This window comes from Sander lucioperca, chromosome 10, assembly GCF_008315115.2.
Source record: "Sander lucioperca isolate FBNREF2018 chromosome 10, SLUC_FBN_1.2, whole genome shotgun sequence".
NCBI lineage: Eukaryota > Metazoa > Chordata > Actinopteri > Perciformes > Percidae > Sander > Sander lucioperca.
Genome location: NC_050182.1, coordinates 24669544 through 24694795, shown reverse-complemented (window position 1 = coordinate 24694795; position 25252 = coordinate 24669544). Strand labels below are relative to the sequence as shown.

Genomic DNA, 25252 nt, shown 5'->3' with positions numbered 1-25252 from the left:
TTGATGATTAAATGTGTGTGTATACATGGCTGTTTGCCCCGCAAGACTGCACCTGTAATCTCAACAGCACCCTGTTCACACTCCACACGTTTGAATCTTAAATCAATGAGCAGAGGTGCTACAGGGTGGTCTGCTCACATGACGACAGCCATGCCAGCATGATTAAAAAACATGTCTGTAACAGCCTTGCGTATGTGTGTGTGTGTGTGTGTGTGTGTGTGTGTCTATTTTAACCAGCCACCTGTTAATGACATTAAGTGAGGGTAAAAGTGGAGCCTGTGTTTGTATGAGAGGGGCTCGGATAGAGTTTTACAGCAACACAATATACTGTGAGTTAAGTGCAACTGTAGTGCAAATGTGACACAGAGACAGAGTGAAAGTGAAATGGAGAGATGGAAAGAGCAGCAGAGAGGGACACATATGAGAAGGGAAAAATAAGTGGAAAAAGGGACAGAAAGATGTGAAAAGGAAGTGAAAGAGTGATAAAAAGGTAAAGAAACACTAACTGGGGTAGATGCAGATATGGACTACACTAGCTGTAAATGAAATGGTTTAGAGAAGAAAATGAGAATGTGAAGCCCCATTTCATTCCTCACTGAACAAGGTCCGGAGAGATTTCAGAGACTCAGCCTGTTCTTGTGGAAAGCTTTACTCGTGGCCCAGCCCTGCTTAGCTCCTCCACAGTTTAGGTTACATACGTGGCACAGCGAGAGGGAGGCCAACCCCAGCGGCCAGCCACGCTCAGGGAGGGCAGGAAGGGGGGAAGGGGAGAGAGGGGCAGGGGGTGGTGATGCAAACTGAGACTGAGTCGGGAACAGAGAGTCAGGACAGGAGAGAAAAGGGACAAATCAGGCTGTAGGCAGTGGCAGGAAAATAAACACCTACAATGTTCAAAACAGTCGTGCTCCTGTTCCTTTTTAGGAAAGATTGTTGTTGAAGCCACAGTGCACTTTGCAGATGGACTTTCCCAGAGAGACAGAAACAGTTTGGGCACATGGCAGCCATGATAAATTGATTCATCTGAAGTACAGCTATCTGTTTTAATGCACATATGTGTGTCTATTCTTTAAAATTACTTTGCTTCTAATTACGCAGCCTATCTCTGCTCCTCCATCATATGAGATTGATAGAAAGTGTCCATGGGCAGTCTGAGGCCATCAATAATCTACAGTATGCTGATGTGAATAATCTTGTCTCCACATTACTCAAGTGGCCCTGTCAGCAGTACTGGTTTATGCTTGAACACACTGAACTGCACACTTGTGTTCGTGTATGCAGCCATGTGCACATTGACCATACATGTGCACATTACAGCTGCAACCATTTCTTACTTTGGCGCTGCAACGTAATGTTGCCTGAGATATTGGCCCGATTAAAGCATAAATCATTTAGAAAAATACAAGATATGTATTTTTTTTATTGTCAAAATCACATGAAAAGACTAAAACAATTAATTGACCTGTTCTGTAGGGTTGTCGAAAATTCAGTAAGCCACACTTAACATGGGGCCTGCAGTTTATTTTTAGTCAATCCCACATGCACATTCTTATGATGTAAATACAAGCTAGTGCACCAAATCCGCAGCTAAAAATAGTCCCCAACAAACACGCTATTTACTCAATTTTAATTAATGTTTGCTAAAAACTACAGTGCCCAGCTGTTTAAGTAAAAGATTTACCTTTTTTATTTTTTGAAAGCATATATTTGTGACCTGTATTTAAAGATTTACCTCTTCAGTAGAAACAAACAGGCTTGGGGCAGGGAGCCACAGACAAACTGGGGAAGTCAGAAAGTATTGAGAGATGGGTCACCAACATACTGTTACCTTTGATCTTCATGGGATTTGTTGACAATAACAAAAGTACTTATAACATTAACAATGGCTCAGTGTCCCAGTAAGTGAGACAATGAGAGCCAGCTTTCACTATACCAGGACACTGAAACTAAAGCAGCTAAATGGAATTCAGCCATTGTTCATTTTATTATCTACACATGCTTTTCGTACTGTGACATTAAAAAAATGGCTTCTGTAAAAAAAAAGTAATATGCATTCAACCAGACTTTCTGCGTCAAGGTCCTTTTCCGTGGGATGCTCAAATTCTTTTAACTCCCATACGCTGAATGCAAACTGTCATATGTACACAGACTACTGCATCCATCCTACTCCAGTGTTGCACTCTCCCACTGCTGCAGTGTTCTATCTTTCTGAATGAGGATCAATGGGGAGGCACTGCCCAGAATGACAATGACCATCACTAGAGTGTTACATTCACCACTAGAGGGAGATAATGTATTTGCAATTTTGACTGCAGCATCAGGCCTGGGGAGGGCTGCTAATAACATTTAATAGGTCTCATCATGTTAGGCAGCTTGAATGTCCTTATCTATGAGAGAGGCAGGGTCAGCTTTACACATTTCCTCTGGTGGATATGGCTTCAGCAGCTCTGTTTTATCTGTGCCCTCTGGGAACAGGGTAGAGTGAGTGTTGCATCAGTGGCCCTGCTGCTGGGTTTTGTGCAGTGGGGTGCAGCGATGCAGATGGGCAGTACAGAGCTGACACAGGACATTATTTCATGTCAGAGATTTGTTGCTACCCTGTAGCTGCTTTACAGTTACAGTCCCAGGTGGACATAGCATTTATTGCTGCTGACCACGACTGTGTACTCATGTGGACTGCCTTAAATATAAAGGGAAAGACCAGATGAAAGCACTTCATTTATGAGCGGGTTACACAGCAAGCAGCTCCAACTCAAGAGCAATATACTATTCCCAAACAATTCTCAATATAATAGAATGTGCAGTAAGTAGAACAAACCCAAGAGCTTATGATTGGCTAAACCTAAAAGAGATAAACAAATACACACTTAAATATATATGCAAGAGAGATTGTCTCTTAAATGTTTTGAAGGACTTTCAATGAGAAAGAGTTCATAAATTAGGACCCTATATCTAATTAAAAATTGAAATATGTAGGTGTGTGTGTGTGTGTACAGTTATATATGGTACATACTTAGGAGGGTTGCAATGCTAAAAATGCTTTTTATTATGAGTTGTGGAAAATGTACTCACCCATATTATGTTGCAGTACAAGAAGTAATATTTAGATGACATATTACAATGAAAGAAAAATTGACTGTAAAATTGCTCCATAGTTCGGACATTACATTCACTACAGGGCTTGATAAATTATGCCATCAACTGAATGAAACAGCCTGGACATGGGTGCAGTCTGCTCCATCTACATAATTAACTGTGAATGTCATCACTCGCTGGTTGAGTCAACGTGTGCTGCGACCGGTTGGGTGGATGTGGGCGCGCATAAGAGAGGAAACAAAGAAGAAAGACATCATGTAAATTCAGTTTTTAATCAACATTTGAAAACAAATTGGACAAATGAAAGACTGCTTTTTATAAACTAGATGTTTTTAGCTTTTTAAATCATTTAAGAAATCACGTATTTTTTCCAGAGACATTTTTTTTTTAAATGACTGACACTGAGAAAGCAGATTTCAGAAAGTAAGGAGTAACATCTCATAAGTGTTATCACTGACAAACGCTTTTCAGCGCCGTCTTAATCAACCCAACAGAAAGCAGCCTCAAACCATGTGAACATGTGGTCCTCAGAGAATCAAGGGCAGAAGATGAGGGAGATGAGAGAAAAGCAGACTTTATCCAAGTACATACAGACTGTTTTTAACATCCAAACAACTACATTTTAGTGAAAATCCACCAACAGTAACAATTATATCATGAAAGCTAAACACTAAAATGTGAAATGATTGATTTTTGAAATTTAGTTGGTGTATGATAGCAAGTGTTTGTCTGCAGGCTTTAATTTATTAATCTCTAGAGAGCCCAACTAAAAACAAGCCATTGCAGTATTAGTTTAAAGTCTTTAGTGTGAACAAGTCATCGCCTATCAGTGTACCTAGTTTGTCTTTTTGAACAAATCAGGATTGAAGTTGACAGAACAGAAAGAAGTTGTGCGGTTTTAGTTTCACTCTGTGGTACAACATGAGTCGTGGGTATTAGTCACGTGTTTATTTGGTCTTGTCAAAGAGGTGAGACGTTGCACAAAAAACAACCGGGTCCAACAAATTACAACCCAAATCTGATGGGAAACAAGGAAAAATTAAAACTAGTGATGCAAGGCTGAAGGACAAGATAGTGACATGTATTAACATACAGACATCATTAATAGAGGGGCAAGCCAAATTTATTTCCTTAGCGAATTGACATGTAATAACATTAAGGCTTTTTGGTAAGGAAGAGATAAATCCCCTATTAAACACCAATCTGTTTGCCTCTGCCCACCTTATTTTCTTTTACTTCCCCTTGAATTAAATCGGGACTGAACTGCTAAGACGAAAACAACCTCACCTGTTAAAAGCTGTGCACAAAAGATGGACGTGAAAAAAGTTACAGAAAATAGAAGAAAAAAAAGAAACTTAAACTGGCATAATTGAAAACTTTCGTTTCTGGAGCTCATGTTATTCTGCGGCCTGAATACAAGGTGATATACCAGCTTAAATCAGTGAAGCTACACACAGTATTGAAACAATTACAGTTGACATTCAGATCCAATTAGACAACATATTCTCTAACAATCGTCCTGAGGGGGGCAGCAGTCTGATGAAAATGAAGGAACGTGAAGAAATGAGTCCAAGCAGAAAAAAATTAAAAATGAGGAATCTCCTCTCACCTTTCTAATGATGGTGGCAAAACGGAAGTGGATGTTACAGCTACTGTATATCTAGGTTAGATGGTCAAACAAAAATGCCCTCATCTTCCTCTCCATCTCCCCCACATCTCCCTCTCACAAATAAACACTCCTGTTTTCTCCATCCCTCTTCTCCATCAGAATAGTCCAGTTAGTTCCCTACTGCAACTCCTTTCTAATGTACTGAAAACAGGCTACCTCCATTTAAATACAAACCTTAAAGTATGGCCCCCCTCCCACCCAAAATAACATCCCTGTCTCACAAAGTATAAAAATTGTTGACCCCACCCTGGACCTATTATTACACACATTTCTCAAAAATCTTTGACTCCCACACCCCCCCACCCAGCTACACCCTCACCACCCAAACCTAGCCCCCTCAGTTATGGACTGAATATAAACCCTCCCAATTCTTCTCCTTTTCCAATTCCAAATATCTGTTTAAACTTCTGGACATTTCACGTAGATCTCAAATGATGAATTTGATACCGCCAAAGCCATTTGTCAAATGATTAATACGCTTGGATCTACCTGAAATGTTGCCATGCGAAATCAGGGGGCTGATTTAGAAACGGGTAATACATGTTCCCTCCCTCTTTCCCTCCCTCCCCTCACCCCCTCTTCTCTTCATGCCTCCTCTACCAGAAGTCTCGGCGGTGATACGCGTCTGGATCGCAGTATTTGGTCACCACCACCCTGTTGGCAAACTTCCTTCCTGTCAGCCCCTGCATGGCCTTCTGGGAGTCAAAAACGGACATGAACTCCACAAAGATCTACAAAAGAGTGAAAAAATAACCATTACAATGACGACAGAGGGTATTAAATAACATCATTTTTCATGACATTTAACTTGAGACATGTCACATTTTGGATGATCAAATCAAACAACAGTTCCTACCTTGCCGGTCCCAGGCACCTCGAGGCCGTCCACAGGTCGAGGTATCTCGATGCTCTTCACTTGGCCATACTTGCTGCACTCGTCCCTGACGTCCTCCACAATCTCCTCATATTCTTCATCATCCAGCAGCTCCTCTGGGGCCACCATGTTCATCAGACACAGAACCTCAGTGGGCAGGCCACCCATTTGAGTCACTGAGCTGTTCAGACCCGGCACCTGCAGCGTCACTGGGGTCTGATTTATACTTGTCTGCAAGGCCAGACAGAAAGGTTAGAACAGGGTCAATGGCATATTTTACATAACGTATTATAACTAGCTGCAAGACATCTACAATGTCATTCAATGTGGACCTAATAGGCCAAAACAGAGGTGAAAAATAAGCCATGCTTATCATTTTCATATAATAAAAGAGGCTGTTCACATAAATGCCAAAACATTTTCTCACTTATATCACTAAAAGTGAGAAATTACATTTTGGTAAGAGATAGTCTGTGCACTGTTGCTGCCGACTATAAAGCTAGTGGTTACAAGTTTAAAAGCCAGGAACTGTGGGTTAAAATTCAATACGCAACACACTGGAACAGAGTCAGTTTTATAGTATTCAATAGGTGATACGTATGCAAAATATTTTCTTGGACTACCATTTTTTAAGAAAATATCTGCATCTTTAGGTGGGGTCATCCAATATGGGTTAACTTTGAGGGCCCTAGTCTCTTGAATGGTTGGTCATTCTAATCAAACCCTGTTCTAACACACTCTCATATAGGTTAAGTTGTAGGAAAGAAATGTGTTCAAATCGAAAAGAGTGAGGCCAGAAGGTGATTGATTTCTGATGGAATGCCCTGCGCGCAGTTGTTAGCAGTGTGCCTGAGTGTGGCAGATACATTTGTCCAGTAGATCTAATCAGCAATGCGTCTTTATCCATTTTAGCAACTCTAAAACAGCATCCAGCCTCCCACCACCCTGCGGTCATCTGTCCAGCCTTTGGAAACTCACCAGAGTGGCGTTCTTGGATCCCACACTGGCTCTCTGCACCAGGAGCTTCTTGTCCCCCAGCTGCATGCCGTTCAGTCCAGCAATCGCCTGTAACATCAGTTTTAAATTATACTTTCAAAAACGCATACAACTTCAGAAGTTTAAAATGACATTTCAGTACTTGGACAGTGTCTGTTTGAAATTGTCTGACCATCAAAAAGGGGGAACAATAAATGTCATAATTGTCCTAATTGAGACAGCATATTTTCTGTAGCATTGGTTACCTGGTCATTAAGGTTGACATCAACATATTCACAAAAGGCATATCCTTTAGATAAGCCTGTAGCACTGTCCTTCACCAGGTTGAAGGCCTTCAGTGGGCCAAATGACGTCAAGAGCTCCTTCACCTGAGACACAGGACAAAAGAGGGGGGAGAGTTCAAAAATGTCCACTGACTCCAGGAGTTCCTATCATACGAACAAAACAGCTCAAAGTTTAATATTGCCATTAATGACAGGGCTATATATCACCGCAAGCATAATATCATCTTTTTCTTATCATTTCTCCTTCAACATTTTAACTGTCACTTTGTTTTGATGTTTCAATAATGGTGAAAATAAAAATATTTGATGTGCAAGTATGTACAATTCTATAAAGCAAGGTATGATTCAACAAAGCCACAGGGGACCATTTCAAATTTCCCGACCAGGGATCAATATGTGACTCAAAGTATAATATGGTGGACTTTGTCTTACTAATCTAATCTCAGAATTTGCTATAGTTAGGATAGTTACTGCATACATACTGCACTACAAGTGTGGTACATTAGCTGTAGCCCAGTTGGGAGACGAAGACGTTTTATGCAGAAATACTGACCTGGTCATCGTTCAGGTAGTTGGGCAAGCCGCCAATGAAGAGCTTGTGAGCAGAGTCAGGCACCACTGTGGACACCACACCTGCAAGAGACACGAAGACAACAGTAAGAAACATGACCAGAGAAGCACAGAGAGCAAGCCCCTGTGACGTATGTATAACTGTTTACTCATGAATTATGCCACAAGTACTTAGGGTTAAAAACCATTAATTGGCTGTGTACCAGGCACATAGACACTGGGGTTCTCGCTCATGCCGGGCAGGGGCTGGTAATCGTGGGGACGACGAATCTTGAGGCTCTGGCCTTGAAAGATGATGCCATCAAAGGCCATTGCCTGTGTTGTTTCGTCTACTGAACGGAACTACACAGAAACAAAATTAGAGGTGATTAAATTCTAAACTGCTTCCCAGGGAGAACAAATAACATGTTTATTGGGATACTATTTCACCTCAAGGAAGGCAAAATTCTTATCCTGGTTAATCTGTACTGCAAGGACAGGGTTTCCAGGGGCCTGAGTAAGACCACCCAAACGCATCTGGGCATTGAAGAAGTCCATCATGGACTCCTAGACAGAAGAGAGGGAGGGGGTTAAGGAACATCGTTATGATAAAACACAAGGACTAAATAATCCCATTAAGAAACCTAACATGCTTGTTAGGTTTGACTCAAAAGCCAAGTGCTGTCCTGTTCCTTACCTCTGTGATACCAAAGGGGATGTTGCCCACATAGAGCCGGCGGGCCTGCCGGGTCATCTGGCTGCCAACTACCGGTACAGGGGTGGGAGTAACAGCCAGGCCATCTGGAGTCATGGTGGGTAGGAGGGCTGTGGCTGGGATCTGGCCTGCAGCTAGAGAGCAAAGCGAAAGACAGAAAACATTCAACAACAAAACACATTTTCAACTCTGAAACTAGGATGCCTATTTAAAATCAAACATGAAAAGAAAATTAGGATGTTACCTTGCATGGCTTTGTACTGCATGGGAGTGATGTGTTCAAAACCAGGTGGAGGGACATCCCAGTACTTCTTCACCTTGTTCTTCTTCTTCTCACGGTGTGGAGAACGGCTGTTGATGAAATCAAATTAGAACAATCAACATGTAACAAATATCTCTCATGTGCTCAGCAGTAACTACTAGATCAGATTATGGGTCATGTCTTCAACAAATATACAACATCTAGTAACTTTTGGGGGGATTGCATCAATCATGATGGGAAAGGGGAACAGAAGGGACAGAAAACCCCATCCAGGCAGATATTTACACAATGAGTCAATAGTACAAAGAATCAGAGGCAGGTCATTAAATTGCAGTTGTTGCAATAATGCACAAACCGGCTTTGTGTTAGTTTGCTGTATTACCTTCCAGCATTGTCCTGGGGGAAGCTGGTTGGTGAGCTGAAATGACATTGGAAGGGGTTCACATTTCTCTGAAATTAATCATGACATTCACCAACATTTCCACTTCACAGTACTAGAACCTGCATTTCAATGATCCTCACCATATACAAAAAGCTATCACGAGCCTTGGGCAATCTGTATATTTCTAAAAGCGCAAAATCCTTTGAAGTTCAGATGACAATCCGGTGAATTCAAGGAGTCTCACAGCCGACATACAGTACAACACCATTTGTGAACAACTAATAATGCAATGAAAGCAGAAATGATATCCTCAAAATACACAGCAGCTGCAAAAGGGAGAGGTCAAATTTGACATGTGCTCACACCGAGTGGACACTAGTAACTTGTTTTAAATTAGCACTGAGAGACAAGGAGCAACAGTCAGGCCAGAGGTCACATTCACAGCCAACAAGTAGTAAAGTGTTGACAAGCTTTACAAATGTCCACCTAAGAATGAATGCATTCAGGCAGTCACTAAGGAGATGCATGTCTTTAAACTATTAAAAATAAACATTATGCAAACTCATTACCTAATCCATTTGACCAACACCAGAGTTTTTTGGCATTTATGCCCTTTATTTGTTAGGACTGCTGAAGACAGGAAAGGGGAGAGAGAGGGAATGACATGCAGCAAAGGGCCGTGAGTCGGACTCGAACCCCAGGCCACTGTGGTAAAGACTGAGCCTTAGTACACGGGGCACACGCTCAACCAGGTGAGCTACCAAGGCGCCCCAACCAACATTAGATTTACTGAAAAACATATTTTTCAAAAGATATCATTCTCAACACGCCTAATATTCTCCAAAAATAAGTTAAGTATAGGTGTTATGTGTTCGAAAGCAAGCAGGTTTCCCTGACAACAGACAGGACTGTCGATTGGTAGGTGGTTATCATCGGTTTTGGCAGTATGGGAAAACTTGCAGCTGTATGAATATGTTCCCACAGCTACGGGCCTAAACAGATTCTATCAAACAATGCATGTCAGACTCATCATGAGACAATCACACACGTACCGCATGGCTGCATGTGTCAATGACATCTTATGTAATACGACACCAGACTGAGTATGCAAATAATCTAAAATTACAAAGCAATTCTTCTCACATGAGTTCTATTAATACCATGCTGTGCTATTTTCATGATGGATCTGAAATTCTTCATAAACCATTTATAACTTCATTTTGATATTCTGTGTTAAATTATCATGAATATAAAAAGGAGGTTGTGGCAGATGTTGCGTTGTGTATTCAAAAGTTTGTCATAAGCACCTGTGACAGAGGGCTTAGGGACAGAGAACAAAAAATAAAGATCATCCAAAAAAAAGACTGGATGAAAGTCAATCTGTTTAGTTATTTTTTGGGCATTTTAGGTTTTTATTTTTATAGGACAGCTGAAGACATGAAAGAGGAGAGGGGGGGACTGGCATGCAGCAAAGGGACACAGGTCGGAGTCGAACCAGCGGCTGCTGCGTCGAGGAGCAAACCTCTATATATGGGCGCGCGCTCTACCAGGTGAGCTGCCCAGGCACCCGTTAGTGAAATATTAATAATAAAATTTCATAAGTTAAAGTGCAGTCAATTTTCAGTGAAGATCGACTAGCTTATTTTAAGTCAGTCTAAATAACAGCTACACTTTACAGTCACAACTTGCTGTAGACACCTGTCAAGCTTTGTGAATTTGCACTGTTGCCCATAATGGTATCTGCCAATGTTACTGAGATGAGATCAACCCCCAACATTTTTAATGGGCGACAGGAGCTGGCTTGAAAGTAAAGGACTGAAATTAGTTTGCATTTGCAGCCAACTACTATAGAGTAGGAGATTGGTTAGATACCAAGACCAAATTGAGGATGAGGAGATGCTGGTGTGACAAAAACACATGTATGTGCGCACACTAACCGGGGATTCCAACAGGCACAGATGGGCTGCGTTCCAGTTGCGGAATTTAACCTTAAAACTATGATCCATACAGAGAGTAACATGTTATTATAAATCTCAAAGCTGTCTCCTCCTAACTCCTGTTAAATCACATTAGACTAAGTATCTAAAGTCAATTCTTGTTCATTTTGTTTGTTATGGATCATTGTTCGTTTTTTAAAGTGTATTAATCCGTGTTTTGGGGATTCTAATATTAAACATGCCGTTTTGTACTATACATGCTCGTGTTGCACACATTAAGATCTCATCTGAACAGATTTCTGTCATTCAAACAACTCTGAATTGTAGATTAAAACTTTTACAGCCATCTCGGGTTTTATTCAGGCTCGAGTCCATAAATACAGTTCACGGATTTGCACATGGAGCAGAACTGAAGGCTCGGTTAGCGCCGATTAGCTGTTAGCTACAGTTAACTCCATTATAAAAGATAAGCTCGGGCGAAGACTGCCGCGGAGAGGGTGAACAACAACACTGATAAATGACATTCAGGGCGCTTTCACAGCGGTGTGGCTGCGACGTTTCTACGGTTTATCAGTGCAGTTAATTCAGAAAGCCACAACACCACAAGCAGCATGCTGCTACTACTGACATGAAGCATCTGAGCTCAAAGTGAATGTTGACGCTGTGTCATGCAGGCGAAGTGCGACTTCACGAGGGGAAAGGGCTGGAGACCGCTGGTCTGTGTGCACTATAAAAATACATCGCTGATTGGGAAAAAATGTAATTCGGATTTTATATACCTGGGCGGGGCGCCCAAGTAGAACCTATATATGGGAAACACTGAGACAACACTGGCAGTAGAAGCAGAGCGATTTGCCTGCAGATTTTGTTGATTTGGTCATTTTTCATGGTTATTTGTGCTTCTACTATAAAAAGTAAGTAGTCTACATGGTTAAATTGTTTCTTCCATTTAGTCCAGTTATGAACAACATGGATCAAAGATTTGTGGCTGTGTTTTAGTTGTTCAAATAGTGTAGTGATGTGATATAAACGATCGGGAGTTTGCACAGGGTGTTTATTTTGAAAACTGACCGAATGCTCTAGCCATTCCACCCTGCCCAGTCTTTGAAACGCCTTGCGGCTCTGTAAAAAATAGACCTAGCGGGTATTTTAAGCGAAGCAGAGCAGAATGCCGCTTCTGGAACGCGCTGTGAAATCACAGCATCGTCTTGAGTGGACGTGATCGCTCCAGTGGCCACTGCGCCACCAGAACGCAGCGCAGACAAGCCTAGTAGAATTTAGGGGTCAGAGTGATGCAGAAGGTACTCACCTGCGTCTGTGTCTGCGCTCCTTACTGTCCCCACGGCGGTCTCTGCTGCGTCTATCCCTGTCTCTGCTCCTCCTTTTCCTCTCTCTGCTACGGCTGCGGGAGGAAGACCGGCGGTGGTGGCGGTTCTCTTTGTCCCTTTCAGCTGCAGGAATAGAGTGCCTATTAACTTACAGAAGGGTACATAAAAATTGAATATATAGCTAGCCAGTGAAATAATGAAAACAGATACTAATAACTGCCTTAGCATGATACATATCAAAGACTGGTAATACTTGACTTCAGATGGAAATTAAACAGGCAATGAGCAACATCACTGAGTATGAATCTGTCCCACGTAACCTTAGTTCATATGGTGATACTAAAGTTAGTATAATGGTAGCAATTTTCTAACAGCTTCCATAGTAGTGGTGTGCTGAATAGCTACTAATCAATGCAGTGTATCTGTTTCGTTTAATGTGCATGTATGTCACAATGTGCAATTTTGCCAGCACATAGACTAAGTTAAACGGCTTGCAGTGTATTGAGTGTAACATAAATGTAAATCTGGGATAAGGAGAGCTTAATATGGGATAAGGGTAGTGGCTGTGGTTGGTGGCGTTATCGGTACAACGCCGGCTGAGTGTGAGAAAGTTGAAGGGGCAATAATAGGTAAATAGCAATGGAAATGTTCACTGGCCGCAACAGCTACAAAGAATCAATCCTAGCTGCCTCCGTCAGCTGGTAACGTTAAAGGCAGGAGGACTACCATGGTATAGACTGCCCCTGCATTAAAGAAACAATGCATGTAACGTTACCTTTATGTAGCTAGCTAGCTAAGCAAACTCGCGATATTCGAAAACTAAAGAAGTCTAACGTTATTTGACTTGAGCCATAATCGGTCCAACAGAAATGTCTGACGAGCAGCTGTAACACTACATCACATTTCACATGGTTCATGAGAGTGGGATAATAACTTAGCATAGTGTTCCAGTAAATAGACATATCCATGGTTAGCTAAAAATGATGGCGGCTATTACAATCAAACGTGCCACTGCCGTTTTCAATTTGTATGTGCAACTGGCTCATTTACCTTGTTTGTTTTCAGATAGCTGTCTTTCGAATTCGTCGAAGTCCGACATCTCTGTGAGTTGAAGGCTGCTACGCTTTCAGCGACTGCGTTGTTTAGTTGGCCGTGGCTAGCTTAAGCTAGCAACAAAGTGAACAACGCTAAAATCAAGTTCCTCGCCGATGTTACGTTAGCTCAAGTACGTTTGCTTCAACTAGCAGCCTATTCAACAGAACTACCAAAAACCGTTAACCAGCACACACATCAGCGGTGTGGTATTTATTTACAATGTAACAGACAGAATCATTGAGATGGAAAACGTGTTCGCATGGGTTAGCCTGCTAATGTTAGCTAATAGCTTGTAGCAAAGTCCAGAAGAAAGAGGCCTGCTTCTCCAGACACTAGTGTGGAAGCTCGTTAGCTACTTTGCTAGCTAGCTACAACGAAAGACGAATGAATGAGACTATTTTACAAGCCAAATGAAAATTCAACAGGGTCGCTGGTCCACAAGGCGCAGTTGTTTGACGATATAAGTCAAATGTATTCGCTTTTAAATGTTTAAAGGCTATCAAAACAATAACGATTTCGGTATGCCCGCTTTTTTGCTCCGTCTCACAGGTACCCCGTAACACCGGAAGTTGATGAATGACAGTTTTCCGGTGAGTGAAAAAGACGCTGCAGAGCTCATCCTTCAGGGTCAAATACTCACTGTCTATGGGTCAAACAGAAGAAAAGAGAAGTCTTCACTGTTCCTTATTCTTTTCACAGCTAAGTTAAGTGTCGTTATCTGCTAATGCTATGTTGGTGGGATCAGTTCAAGTTCTGACAAGTCAATGCAAAGTCTAGACAGGCAAGTTCCAAACCCCCCTAAATTAAATAAAACAAAAAAACAAATATATTTGATGTAAAAAATTAAAATTAAAAAAAGAGGAAGAAGAAAATGATTAATTGCTGTTTGTCAGATTTATTGAATTTCAAAAACCTGGGTTTATCAAATTGACAAAAAAAATCACAAACTTTTTATGACATAATAAAAAAAAGTGATAGAATTCTGACCACATTGCTTTAACTGGAAATTACAAAATAAAGTGTTCAAAGGAAAGCCACATTTTCTTTTAGCTAAAAGACCATTTATATAGTTGCCCAGTTTCTGATGCTTAAAAGAGAATAAAGAAATCATTTGTGCACACAATTTATGTACTGTATATGTAATGGGTGGGATTATACATACACTGTATATGTGGGATATGCCAGTGGCTGAAGGAACACCTTGTCTTAGCCTGTCTTTCCCACAGACAGGGTAAAACATACTACAAAAATTGTTAGCAATTTACTCCCCAATCATAAGCATTTTTCAGTGAATGGTGATGTTGCATATTACGGATAAATAAATCTACATTTTTGTAAGAAATCAAATACTTTAATGACCTTTGTGTCTTACGATACATTTGGTGAGTGATAGGCAACTTTTCAGTGAGATACACATTATACTCAACATATATAAATATGAGACATACAAATGAGAAAAACGGATTACTGTTTTTTTAAAACACTGTACCCTGGAATGGTTTTACAAATTCTTCTTAGCACTTGCACTGAATCCGTGCACTGTTTGCTTTTTAGTCATACAAACAATCAGACAGTGAAAATGGCATAACTTCCACAGATTGAAGTACCTATCTGTTTACTTTTAAGAAAATGTAAGTTAAATGCCACTGTATTCCACTGTTACCTAATCTGTTTTAATATAAGAGAGCTCACGATTTTACTATACTGGTATAAACACCACACATTATTGTACAATATAATCAATATGTTTGCTGCTTTGAAAATTATGAATTTTGACTAGATCTCTATAAACTATAGGGCTGGGTATCGTTCAAAGGTTTTCGATACCGGTACCGATGCCAATACTGTGACTTGGATACCGGTTAAAAAAACGATACTTTTTCCAATTCCAACATTTTATAAACCAAAAAGAAATTACAACATTACACATTACGGCACAAATCTTTTCATCTCTCTGTGTCTGAACCTAACAGGGTTTTTCCTGCATGCCTTTACAACGTGTAATGTTAGACAGCCAATCCCAGCATTATTAGATCCTGGTAGAAGCATGCTGCATGCTTATTGGTTCACTGACTCTGATGAGATTTACTCCTAAGGTAATGAAATTAGGTATTCAATGACGAGGCATTTTTCGATACTCAATACTTTGGAGGGAATTCAGTCGGTGCCTAAAAAGTATTGAATTTGGTTCCCAGTCCTAATAAACTACAGACCTTTAAGGAGCTCTTTTTACATGCACTTGTACTGGAGCATTGGGAAGCTAGTTCCTTTTGCTGATTCTGTAACTCAAACTGTAACATGTTTGTGTTGTGTAGTTAATGCCCACAGTTTTTCGCACAGAACCAGAAGTTACAGAAAGTTACATATAGCTAATATAGTAAATGCTCTTTACTCTTTTACAAAAGGTATTATTGTCACAAACGCATTACAGCAAGAGCCTCAATACCAGAAGCATAAGAAGTGAAAGATTTTAGTGCGGATCATTTACAAAAAAGGCTTGGTACAACCCTTAGTGGAACAACAGAGTAATGCAGCAGTATTGCTGTTAAAACTGGGCCCAAGACCAACAGTTGTTGTCTGTCTTTGATTTTAAACTAAAAACAAGTGGATCTTGTTGCCAGAAGTATGTTATTGTAAGAAAAACAACAACATAATGTTGGACTAGTCTTTACTATAGTCAGTTTATGTGTCCTACTCTTTATGAGTTCTCCCCTCATTTAAACCAAAAGAAAGGAAAAGTAGGTGTGTTCAAGGAGTGAAAGTGGCCCAAAACTGTTGCATGTCTCACACCAGGACATGATAAAAATTGCATTAAGGCAAGTGAAAATAGTTGAGGGTATAATGACAATGCCAAAAATAATACAACAAAGACACACAGAGAAATATAAACATACAGTATAATTCTACAAAATCTATGGAGTGCAGCATAATTTTGTTCAGGAAAGAAAAGGTCTGTAGGTCTCTGCAAACGTTGAGGCTGAAACATGAATGAGCTAAGATGATTACACCAGCTAAGTACTGAAGAAAAGCAATCCCCTCTTTAGTCCCAATAGTAAAGACACATTCTTGTACACAAATTCTAAATCACATATACTTGCCATTTTTGCTCTTTTAGGAATGAGAAGCATGTTTTTTCCCTTTCCGGCTACAGCAGGCACTCCCATATCCTCAATATGGAACAATGGTGAGGAGGATTTGTCAAAGAAACTGACACCCTTTTGATAATAAAAGTGAAATTGGAAAAGTGTAGTCGTTTGAAAAGTAAGGATCTCAGCTGCAGTTTACATGGCCATATTCAGGACGCTGAGATAGCAAAATAATTCCTCATGCCTCTCGGCAGCTCTCGGAGGTGAGCTGGCCTGCTGCAGCAGAAAATAACTGCCTTTTCGCTCCACACTTAACCACCATCTCCACTGTCTTTCTCTCCTCAGTGTCTAAACCTGTAGGAGATGGGCAGGAGCAGGTTATTTTTCTTCAGGGCCTGCACCCTGCTAAGTGTCTCCTCATCCAGGGCAGTGTAGCAGCGCCGGGCATAGTCCAGTAGCTTCTCCTTGGATGGATCAAACTCGCCCACCTCTGCCACCTTCTCTGGGGCCACTAGTAGCAGCTCAGCAATGGGTGTGGTGGAAGCCACCGTGTTGCGGTCCACACCATGGATTTGGAAGGCTTTCGACATGTTTTTCAGACGCTGGTATGTAAGCAGGATCTTCTTGTAGCGAAACAGCACTCCAGCCGCATCTTTCACTGAAGAACAAGAATATACAAGAGAGTTAGCTACAGCAGTCTTATGACAGTCTATGGTTAAGTAGGAACTGAAATCTTGTGAAATGCTGAGTTTTGCTGCGGGATTTTTTCTCCTTCCCTTACCTCTCTGTCGCTCTCTAGGGGCTCGGAAGACCCGCCTCCTCTTTAATTGATGTCTGTTGCTGTTAATGGTATCTTGCATCACATCTTCCCCTGATATCATTTCCTCCTCCTCGAGGTAGCTGTCCTGTTCCAAGTACTCATCAGATTCTCCCAAGAGTGAAAGTGAATCTGATGACAACATAAAAAAACCCACAACATAAGTTTTTTTCCTCCAATTTTTCCCCCCTCATAAGTATTATCAATTAAGGTAAAAGGGAAGCTTTGTACCATTTGTATTACCTGGACCTATGTTGCTATGTCCACTCATTTCATTCATGGATGCCCTTGTAGCACTGTTGCTGCTGCTGCCACTGGCTGTGGTATTGGGAGTACTATGGCTATGGCCTTGCAAGAGGGCCTGGGATTGTGTAGAGTTGAACAAAGCATTTATAGAGGCAAGCTGATTGGTTAGTGGACTGGATACATGGTTTTTGGAAGGCACCATGGTTGGAGGACCAGGCCTTCGTTGGATAAACTGACGTGAGGGGAAATGCTGCGACTCTGTCTTCTGTTCTATGAAGAGAAGAAAGCTGTAATAATTGAGAAGCTGCAATCTAAGATGGAATACATAAATGTAACAAAGTAAACCATGAACATGCTACACTTAAGCATAACTATATCTAACCATTTTTTAATTTCGCAGTTAAGTGCATAAATCTTTGTTTTTACCAACGGGACGTTCTTCCTCTCTTCTTATCCTCCAGTTGAATCGTCTGGATTCATAGCCTACAGAGAGACAAATACCAAGAGTTAAGAATTGCCTTGCAAAAGTTCTGTTTCTAATCAACTTATACTCAAATTCTTGCTGGACAAGGTTATCATCTCACACCTGTCCCCTGTCCTCACCGTTACTGTACTGGCTCTGACTCTGCTCCTGTCCCTGGCTCTTTGTGGAAAAGATGAAGCGGTCCAGCTGGCAACGGAGGAAGTCCCTCTCCTCTTCCAAGTCCTCAATTCTTTTCTGCAGCCAAGAGTTTTTCTCCAGAGAGATCTGTAGCTGGGTCCGCAGGTTGGTGATCACCATGTATGAGTTGTTTACTTGAGACGTGCCAGCAGATGGGGACGACTCTGAGGAGGACAGACAGGATTGTCAGGTTGTACATATTTGTTAAGTTATCATGTCTTTTACACATTTTGGTTGTTGTAATATTTCTATTCTATATTTATGTTCTTGTTTGTTGCAGTACTTTGCTTTATTTGCTTTTAATACGTTCATGTATGCACCAATCACCAAGGCAAATCCCATGTAAATGTGACTTACTTGGCAATAATTCCTATTATGATGCTGATTGTGATTGTTTGGGAATTCACCAATATTGTACAACATGAAACTTTGTGTGAAGAATGTCATTATTGTACAAATAAAAGGGAATTTTCTACTATTGATTTTGACATTCACCATCAAAATTCTGATCACTCTGGTTGAAAAATCCTTGCTGCTCAAAGTTGCTCTCTTCATAGGGGATGGCAATTTCATAGGCGTCCTCGTTTTTTGGAGCTGAACAGGAGGAAATATGCACAGTATTAATTAAGTGACTGACCTAAAGGTTGACAATAATATTAATTTGCAGGTTATAAAACCTTACTCTGCAGGTGGAGTGAGCCTGCGTGGCTCTTGGATGTGGAAGCAGCATCATTCCTGTTCCCGTCCTCCATCTCATACCCAAACAACGCGAAGAATGCTTGATTAGTTTACACCGCTAAAGAACTCACTGGGACATTTCACACTAATGAAACGAACAAATGACATCGTTAAATAAATAGAGTGCTTGTGATCACATTTATTTACAAAAGGTGTTCAGGTCACCGGCAAGATTTCATTATGTTGTGTGTCGTATTTTATGCAAGCCCAGACATCCAGCAAACCAAAGCTAATGTTATTGTAAACGTCTCTGGTCATGCACGTATAAACTGAAACCGTAAAACTGGATGTGTTAACACTTACACAAATATAAGTTTGTAGCGGCCAGGTAATGTGCTCTCACTATGAAAGCGTGTTAACATTAGAGTTAGCTCCGCACTACGTTAGCCTGGCTTAACGTTAGCAAGAAATTAGCAGTGAATATAAAATTACAATTCGATCCCTTCTGTACACCTTAGTGTTGGATTCCGTCATTCAGACATTACTAGAATCTCCATGCTTCCAATATATTGTGCAGAAATTGGTACATACCACTTTACGTTTGTAATAACTTAATCGTGCACATGTAATAAGACGTTATTACTCTGTCATATCTCCATTCACCAGTTCGTCTGCTAGCTAACAAGCTAACAATAACAATTATCGCTCTTTCATTTTTTTCAACACTTTCTTGCGTCATTTCCGGATGTAATATAATTAATAACAGTCTTTAGTAAACGGTTATAATAGAAAAATATGTCCCGCAGAGTCTTTGTTTATGTATTATATCTTATGGCAGTATTTAAAGAGATGAATATTTTAAAAATATGTGGGAAAAACAATAATACTTGTGTGTGCTGTAAAGTTACATACTCAAGCGATTTGCTAATGTAGGCCTATTTAAATAATTATAAGTCTTGAGTCTGTGACAAAAAGGACAAAATGTGCACCAACGACACACTCCAGGACGTTATCAGGTAGAGCAGGTGAGGACGTGTCAGGTTTCAGTGTTGACTGGCGATCCGGAAAGATTGAAAACGTACGATTTCCATTGTAATCACGTTTGCACTATCACTAGCAAACTGGTAACGTAACGGTAAGTTTGGGATGTTGTTATCCGCAAAGATATATTCGTAAGTAAGGCTAGACTTTGCTGCTGTGTAGTCGGTCTGCATAAAAGAAGTCTGTTGAAACGTACGGGACAGATGCGGCACCTGTTTTGACTGTAAATGCCAGGGACGACGCTGAAGTTGGCATCCGATTCGCAGCTTCCGATTCGGCAGTTAAGGGGAAATTTAAGGGGAACTTAAAACTGTCCGATTTACATTGCTAAGTGACTGATCCTCCGTTTTTTGAACCTCTTACTGTATTGAATGAGTGTTAGTCATTAAGGTAAATTATTAATTATGTCTAAAACACACTTTTAGATTTGTGAAAGCTTTATTCTATTTGTGAAAATGCAATAAAGGGAGATTTTACTGTTTTTTTCCACACATAGACCACATTGGACCAGGTCCAGATCCAAAACCACAATACTTAGACCAGTCAAACCAGGACTAAATGATCCCAGAGAGGCTAAGGAGTCTTAACAACACAGTTTCAGATTTGTGAAAGCTTTATTCTATTTGTGAAAATGTAATAAAGGGAGATTTTACTGTTTTTTGCATATGTAGACCACATTAGACCAGGTCTAGATCCAAAACCGCAATACTTAGACTTGTCAAATCTGGACTAAATTATCCCAGAGAGTCTAAGGAGTCTTAAAAACACAGTTTCAGATTTAGTCCTGATTTGACAAGCCTAAGTATTGTGGTTTTGGATCTGGACCTGCTCCAATGTGGTCTATGTGTGGAAAAAAAAACAGTAAAATCCCCCTTTATTACATTTTCACAAATAGAATAAAGCTTTCACAAATCTGAAACTGTGTTTTTAAGACTCCGTAGACTCTCTGGGATAATGTAGTCCAGATTTGACAAGTCTAGGTATTGCGGTTTTGGATCTAGACCTGGTCTAATGTGGTCTACATATGCAAAAAACAGTAAAATCTCCCTTTATTGCATTTTCACAAATAGAATAAAGCTTTCACAAATCTGAAACTGTGTTTTTAAGACTCCTTAGACTCTCTGTGATAATTTAGTCCAGATTTGACAAGTCTAGGTATTGTGGTTTTGGATCTAGACCTGGTCTAATGTGGTCTATATGTGAAAAAAACGGCGAAATCTCCCTTTATTGTGTTCTCATAAAGACAATAAAGCTTTCACAAATCTAAAAGTGTGTTTTAGACATAATTAATAATTTACCTTAATGACTAACACTCATTCAATACAATAAGAGGTTCAAAAAACGGAGGATCAGTCACTTAGCAATGTAAATCGGTTTTAAGTTCCCCTTAAATTTCCCCTTAACTGCCGAATCGGAAGCTGCGAATTGGATGCCAACTTCAGCGTCGTCAGGCAGGGCCAGTGTAAAACATGTAAGAAATGTTATTTTACAAGTGTATTTTAGGTATAGAGGAAAACATATAACTTGCCTTCATAGTTAATTAGTTGGTAAATGTCATGCATTACTCCTCCCAGTCATAATAATACCCAAATTCCACGAGGCTCAGGCCGAGGAGGGGGAGTTGCAGCCATATTTGACTCGAGCCTGTTAATTAATCCTAAACCTAAACTAAATTATAACTCGTTTGAAAGCCTTGTTCTTAATCTTCAACACCCAACATGGAAAACAGTACAGCCAATTATATTTGTTGTTGTTTACCGAGCACCAGGTCCATATTCTGAGTTTTTATCTGAATTCTCAGAGTTTTTATCATGCGTAGTCCTTCAATCAGACAAAGTACTTATTGTAGGTGATTTTAATATCCATGTGGACATTGACAGCAATAGCCTTAGTACTGCTTTCAATTCACTGCTAGATTCTATTGGTTTCAGTCAGAGGGTGCATAAGGCCACGCACTGTTTTAACCACACCCTCGACCTTGTGCTAGAATATGGCATCAAAATTGACGATTTAATAGTATTTCCGCAGAATCCTTTATTATCAGACCATTTTTTAATAACTTTCGAATTCCTACTACCAGACTATACGAAATTAAATAAAAGTTTCTACACTAGATGCTTATCTGACAGTGCTATAGCTAAATTTAAGGAAGATATTCCAACAGCACTTAACTCACCCAGATAGCAGACATATTTGGGCCAAATTTGTGCCACTTTTGGCACTTAAGGCTCAGTTACGGCAATGGCAAATGTTGAGTGGGCCAGACGTGGCCCACTTGTAATCAGCCGCGCCTGACTTGGGTTAGGGCAACTGTCATGTGGGCCAGATGTGGCCCAAATGTAAGGAGCCGGCCCCGACCTGGGTTACGGTGAGTGTCGTGTGGGCCAGACCTGGCCCAAATGTAAGGAGCCAGGCCCTACTTGAGTTACGGTGAGTGTGGTGTGAGCCAGACAGGGATTTTGGACTTCAAACAGAATAAGATGGACTTTGAAGGGGAGTTGTTATTCTCCCCCCTGCCTGTTGCTCATTTTCTTTGACCCTGCAATCCACATCCTTTCAATCATGTCTAGTCTTTACTTTTTATCTAAAAGTAAGCCGAGAAACTGATCAACTATGCGGCCAACCACACCTTAACCCTCGCGTTGTCTTCCCGTCCACCATGAATGTCATGTCCTTCCGGGTCAAAATTGAAAATGAACTATTTTTGGCACTTTTTCCAATGTTTTTGACACTTCACATACATGTTTTTGTCATTTTTCTCAATTTTTTTTAAATTCATGGTCTTTAAACCTAATTTAAATGACATACCTAATTTTTGAGTTAAAAAAAGCAGAAATTATTCATTTTTTTGACTAATAGTTAAGATCAGAGGATGTTGAGTGAACAACAAACTGTCAAACTTTAGTCTTGACACTGTTTTGAAACCATTACATCAAATGCTATAAAATTGTAACCTGGCTCTGCCCTCCTACGTACTTCCGCTCAATTTTCATTTCCCTTCAGTACTACGTCTGGGTTTGTGGTATAGTCTCGGGTTTTCTCCAGCCAAATCTTTACCGGTCCATTCAGCAAACAGAGGGAGTGGTTGAGAACGATGACGTTGAGGTCGTGCGCTAGAGTTGTAGTTCCGTAATGGCGGCGGAGAAAGATGCGAGTGAAGCCATTTGGTCCGTTGTGGCAACGCTGCCGAATATCCAGAAGTTAAAGTCCGAGCAAGAACAATCTTTCTTTGCTAGTTATGGACAGATACACCAAAAGCAGGAGGAAGCGTGGGTTAATATGTGGATTGATACTGGGATGTCTACACAACTGTGTGAGTCGATTGACTTCCAAAAGTTTGCAGCTTTACTCAAACCAAAGTTGCCACCAAATAACCAAACTTTATTTTCACTGCCCAGTTTCGCCTCACTGCGATCGATGTGGTGAGCGTACTGCGTACCGTCATAAAGTGCCTCACAGACATAACCAGGAACGTTGTCCTGCACCAGCTGGCAGTGAAAAGCCGCAAGATGGCCAGGATAATATCCTGCGAGGACCTGAAGTGGTGCCAGGAGGGGGCCAAACTGGGGGTTCCAAAGCTGCTTGGTAAGTGTGCATCCCTTTTTCGAAAATAGCCAAAATAGTCCATCTCCAACGGAAGCCTGCCATGCAAATGATGTCTTTGTGTGTGTTTATCTTCCCCTCCGTGTACTGAAATACTTTTTGTCTTCTCTCCCTCTCTTTGTGATCTCGACTTGTGTACTGTTGTCATCACTGCTTGTGAGTCTGTTTTTGTTATTGTTTCCTCTGAAAGAGTCTGTCTGTTTTCTGTGTCAGGGAACACAAGACAAGTCATTTGGGGCGGCCCAAATGTTCTTGGAGACTGACGAGTTTCGCTGGCTGGAGAGGTGGCTGCAGCTGCGGAAGGCCAGCAAGCCACTGAACCAGCTGGTTTTTTTCACGGCTAAGAAGGGCCCATGCTAAAACTTCTTGCACCACCTGCAGGACGCGTGGGCGGAGATGGGCCTTAAAGGGTCCCCGAATTTCACCGACCTAAGGACCGCTGTGTCTGCTCATGTGAGTTCTCCTCAGTCACTCATCTGTTAATGCTGGATTTCATTAAAACTCTGCTGGCTGTAGCAATCTTTTCTCTTCTACTGTTTTAAGGCAAAGAACAACCTGTCTGCCGAGCAGCAGAAGATGGTGGCCACCTTTATGTGCAACAACACGGCCACCGCTGACTGCTTCTACGCCCTCATCCTTTCCGCCAGGCCCTCACCCACACCATGCCATCACCAGAGTCACCAGAAGCCTCCACCACCAGGAAGAGGTCCCGCAATCCTGATTCCTCCTCCAGTTCCGAGGACGAAACCCCTGTCCCCTACCAGGAGTCAGGGACCTCGGGACTGAAGGAGGAGAGGGAGTTTATAGCGAGGCTGCAAAATGTAAGTAAAACTCTAAGATATGTACTTTAAAGACTCCATTTCATGTCAGTTACATCAGACCTCACTCTGTGTTTTGTGTTTGTTTTCCTCAACAGACACCAGAGAAGGCCCTCAGGACGAGCCAGTACGGCAGGCTGGTGGCGCTGACTGCGCTCGAGGCTCAACTCAACCTGTCTAAAAAGATTTCAGAGAGGGCGAGAAGGGCAGCGTATCGAGCAGTCATCGGACTCTAACATCTCTTGATCTGTGCAGGACTTCAGTGTGAGCGGACTATTTAGAGACGATGTGACCGGCAGGTAATGTTAACGGCTATCTGCTACTGTAGCAGAGCTGCAAGTAAACGCTGAACTGAGCTGTGTGTTTTCAGTGTTAAACATTGCTGCAGGTTTTCATGCATGACTGTTATTGGTGATTTCCAGAGGTGGAAGACTTACTCAGATCATGTATTGCAGTAAAAGTAGAAAAAACTGTGTTGTACAGTTACAAGTTACTTGTCAGTTACAAGTCCTGCATTCAACATCTCCCTTAAGTTAAAGTACAAAAGTATTATCAAAATATACTTAAAGTACCAAAAGTAAAAGTAAAATTATGCAGTGTAATATATCTTATTTAATTCGATTATATTATTATCCAGTAAATTGTATTAAATATGACTGATAATTTAAATAAAATGTTTTATTTAATTCAAGTAGCCTACTTGTACATCATTATTTTCTAGGGTTGAAAAATGTTTACAGATTTTACATTTTCCCCTCATACTTCTGTCGGAATGGGTACGAAGTTGGCATTGAATTTAAGTTGAAATGTTATTAAAAAAGAAACTTTTGAGTTTGGAAAGGTTCAAGGCAATTTGTAGCTTGAAACAATCTCCAAGTTCCAGAGTTAAAAAGACAGAAACAGCCAGAGAACTTGAGACAGAAACCAGCCAGGACCAGTCTTAACTGTTAAATGTGCAAATAAAAAGCATTACAAAATTCAGTCCAAGCTGCCTAAAAACTTTATTTTCAAGCTAACTTTTACCATACACCCGTCTGACTTTCCTTACTGCAGTAACTGAGTATGCACTAGAGGTTCTCTGGGTGCAGGGTTAGGGCTAGCAAGCATCTACCATGGCA

At 40.9% G+C, this 25252-nt stretch overlaps 2 protein-coding genes across 10 annotated transcripts; both read right to left on the bottom strand.

Annotated features, from left to right (window-relative positions):
- Positions 1 to 3475: 3475 nt before the first annotated feature.
- On the bottom strand, positions 3476 to 13777 carry u2af2a (U2 small nuclear RNA auxiliary factor 2a). Of its 6 annotated transcripts, none has more exons than XM_031299528.2 (12): positions 13140 to 13776; positions 12071 to 12236; positions 8825 to 8860; positions 8425 to 8531; positions 8163 to 8314; positions 7916 to 8032; positions 7672 to 7828; positions 7470 to 7549; positions 6878 to 7000; positions 6615 to 6701; positions 5619 to 5867; positions 3476 to 5493 (listed from the first exon to the last, which is right to left on the bottom strand). In XM_031299528.2, the coding sequence occupies exons 1-12, from the start codon at positions 13186 to 13188 to the stop codon at positions 5359 to 5361; spliced, it is 1458 nt and encodes a 485-aa protein (XP_031155388.1). In that variant the 5' UTR covers positions 13189 to 13776; the 3' UTR covers positions 3476 to 5358. The 6 variants fall into 6 exon arrangements, with proteins under 6 accessions (XP_031155388.1, XP_031155389.1, XP_031155390.1 ...); XM_031299529.2 differs by having other exon boundaries at positions 7690 to 7828; XM_031299530.2 differs by having other exon boundaries at positions 12071 to 12212; positions 13140 to 13775.
- A 286-nt stretch (positions 13778 to 14063) lies between these two features.
- ccdc106a (coiled-coil domain containing 106a) lies at positions 14064 to 19399 on the bottom strand. 4 transcript variants are annotated; one of them, XM_031299539.2, is made up of 8 exons: positions 19264 to 19399; positions 18677 to 18746; positions 18490 to 18588; positions 17937 to 18158; positions 17760 to 17816; positions 17319 to 17603; positions 17052 to 17219; positions 14064 to 16928 (listed from the first exon to the last, which is right to left on the bottom strand). In XM_031299539.2, exons 2-8 carry the CDS (start codon positions 18744 to 18746, stop codon positions 16612 to 16614), a joined length of 1218 nt encoding a protein of 405 aa, XP_031155399.1. In that variant the 5' UTR covers positions 19264 to 19399; the 3' UTR covers positions 14064 to 16611. The 4 variants fall into 4 exon arrangements, with proteins under 4 accessions (XP_031155399.1, XP_031155400.1, XP_031155404.1 ...); XM_031299540.2 differs by having other exon boundaries at positions 18677 to 18817; positions 19264 to 19387; XM_031299541.2 differs by having other exon boundaries at positions 15007 to 16928; positions 17331 to 17603.
- Positions 19400 to 25252: the final 5853 nt, after the last annotated feature.

What these genes read in the sequence shown, in the direction of transcription:
- u2af2a (XM_031299528.2), bottom strand. Translation starts at nt 13,188, where the DNA reads ATGTCGGACTTCGACGAATTCGAAAGACAGCTATCTGAAAACAAACAA. An exon ending in GAGCGCAGACACAGACGCAG is followed by an intron (nt 8,861 to 12,070) that starts GTGAGTACCTTC and finishes ATGTCATTTCAG; the next exon opens with CTCACCAACCAGCTTCCCCC. An exon ending in AGAATTTTGCCTTCCTTGAG is followed by an intron (nt 7,829 to 7,915) that starts GTGAAATAGTAT and finishes GTTTCTGTGTAG; the next exon opens with TTCCGTTCAGTAGACGAAAC.
- ccdc106a (XM_031299539.2), bottom strand. Translation starts at nt 18,746, where the DNA reads ATGGAGGACGGGAACAGGAATGATGCTGCTTCCACATCCAAGAGCCAC. An exon ending in GAGTGATCAGAATTTTGATG is followed by an intron (nt 18,159 to 18,489) that starts GTGAATGTCAAA and finishes TGTCCTCCTCAG; the next exon opens with AGTCGTCCCCATCTGCTGGC. An exon ending in AGAGGAAGAACGTCCCGTTG is followed by an intron (nt 17,604 to 17,759) that starts GTAAAAACAAAG and finishes TTCTCTTCATAG; the next exon opens with AACAGAAGACAGAGTCGCAG.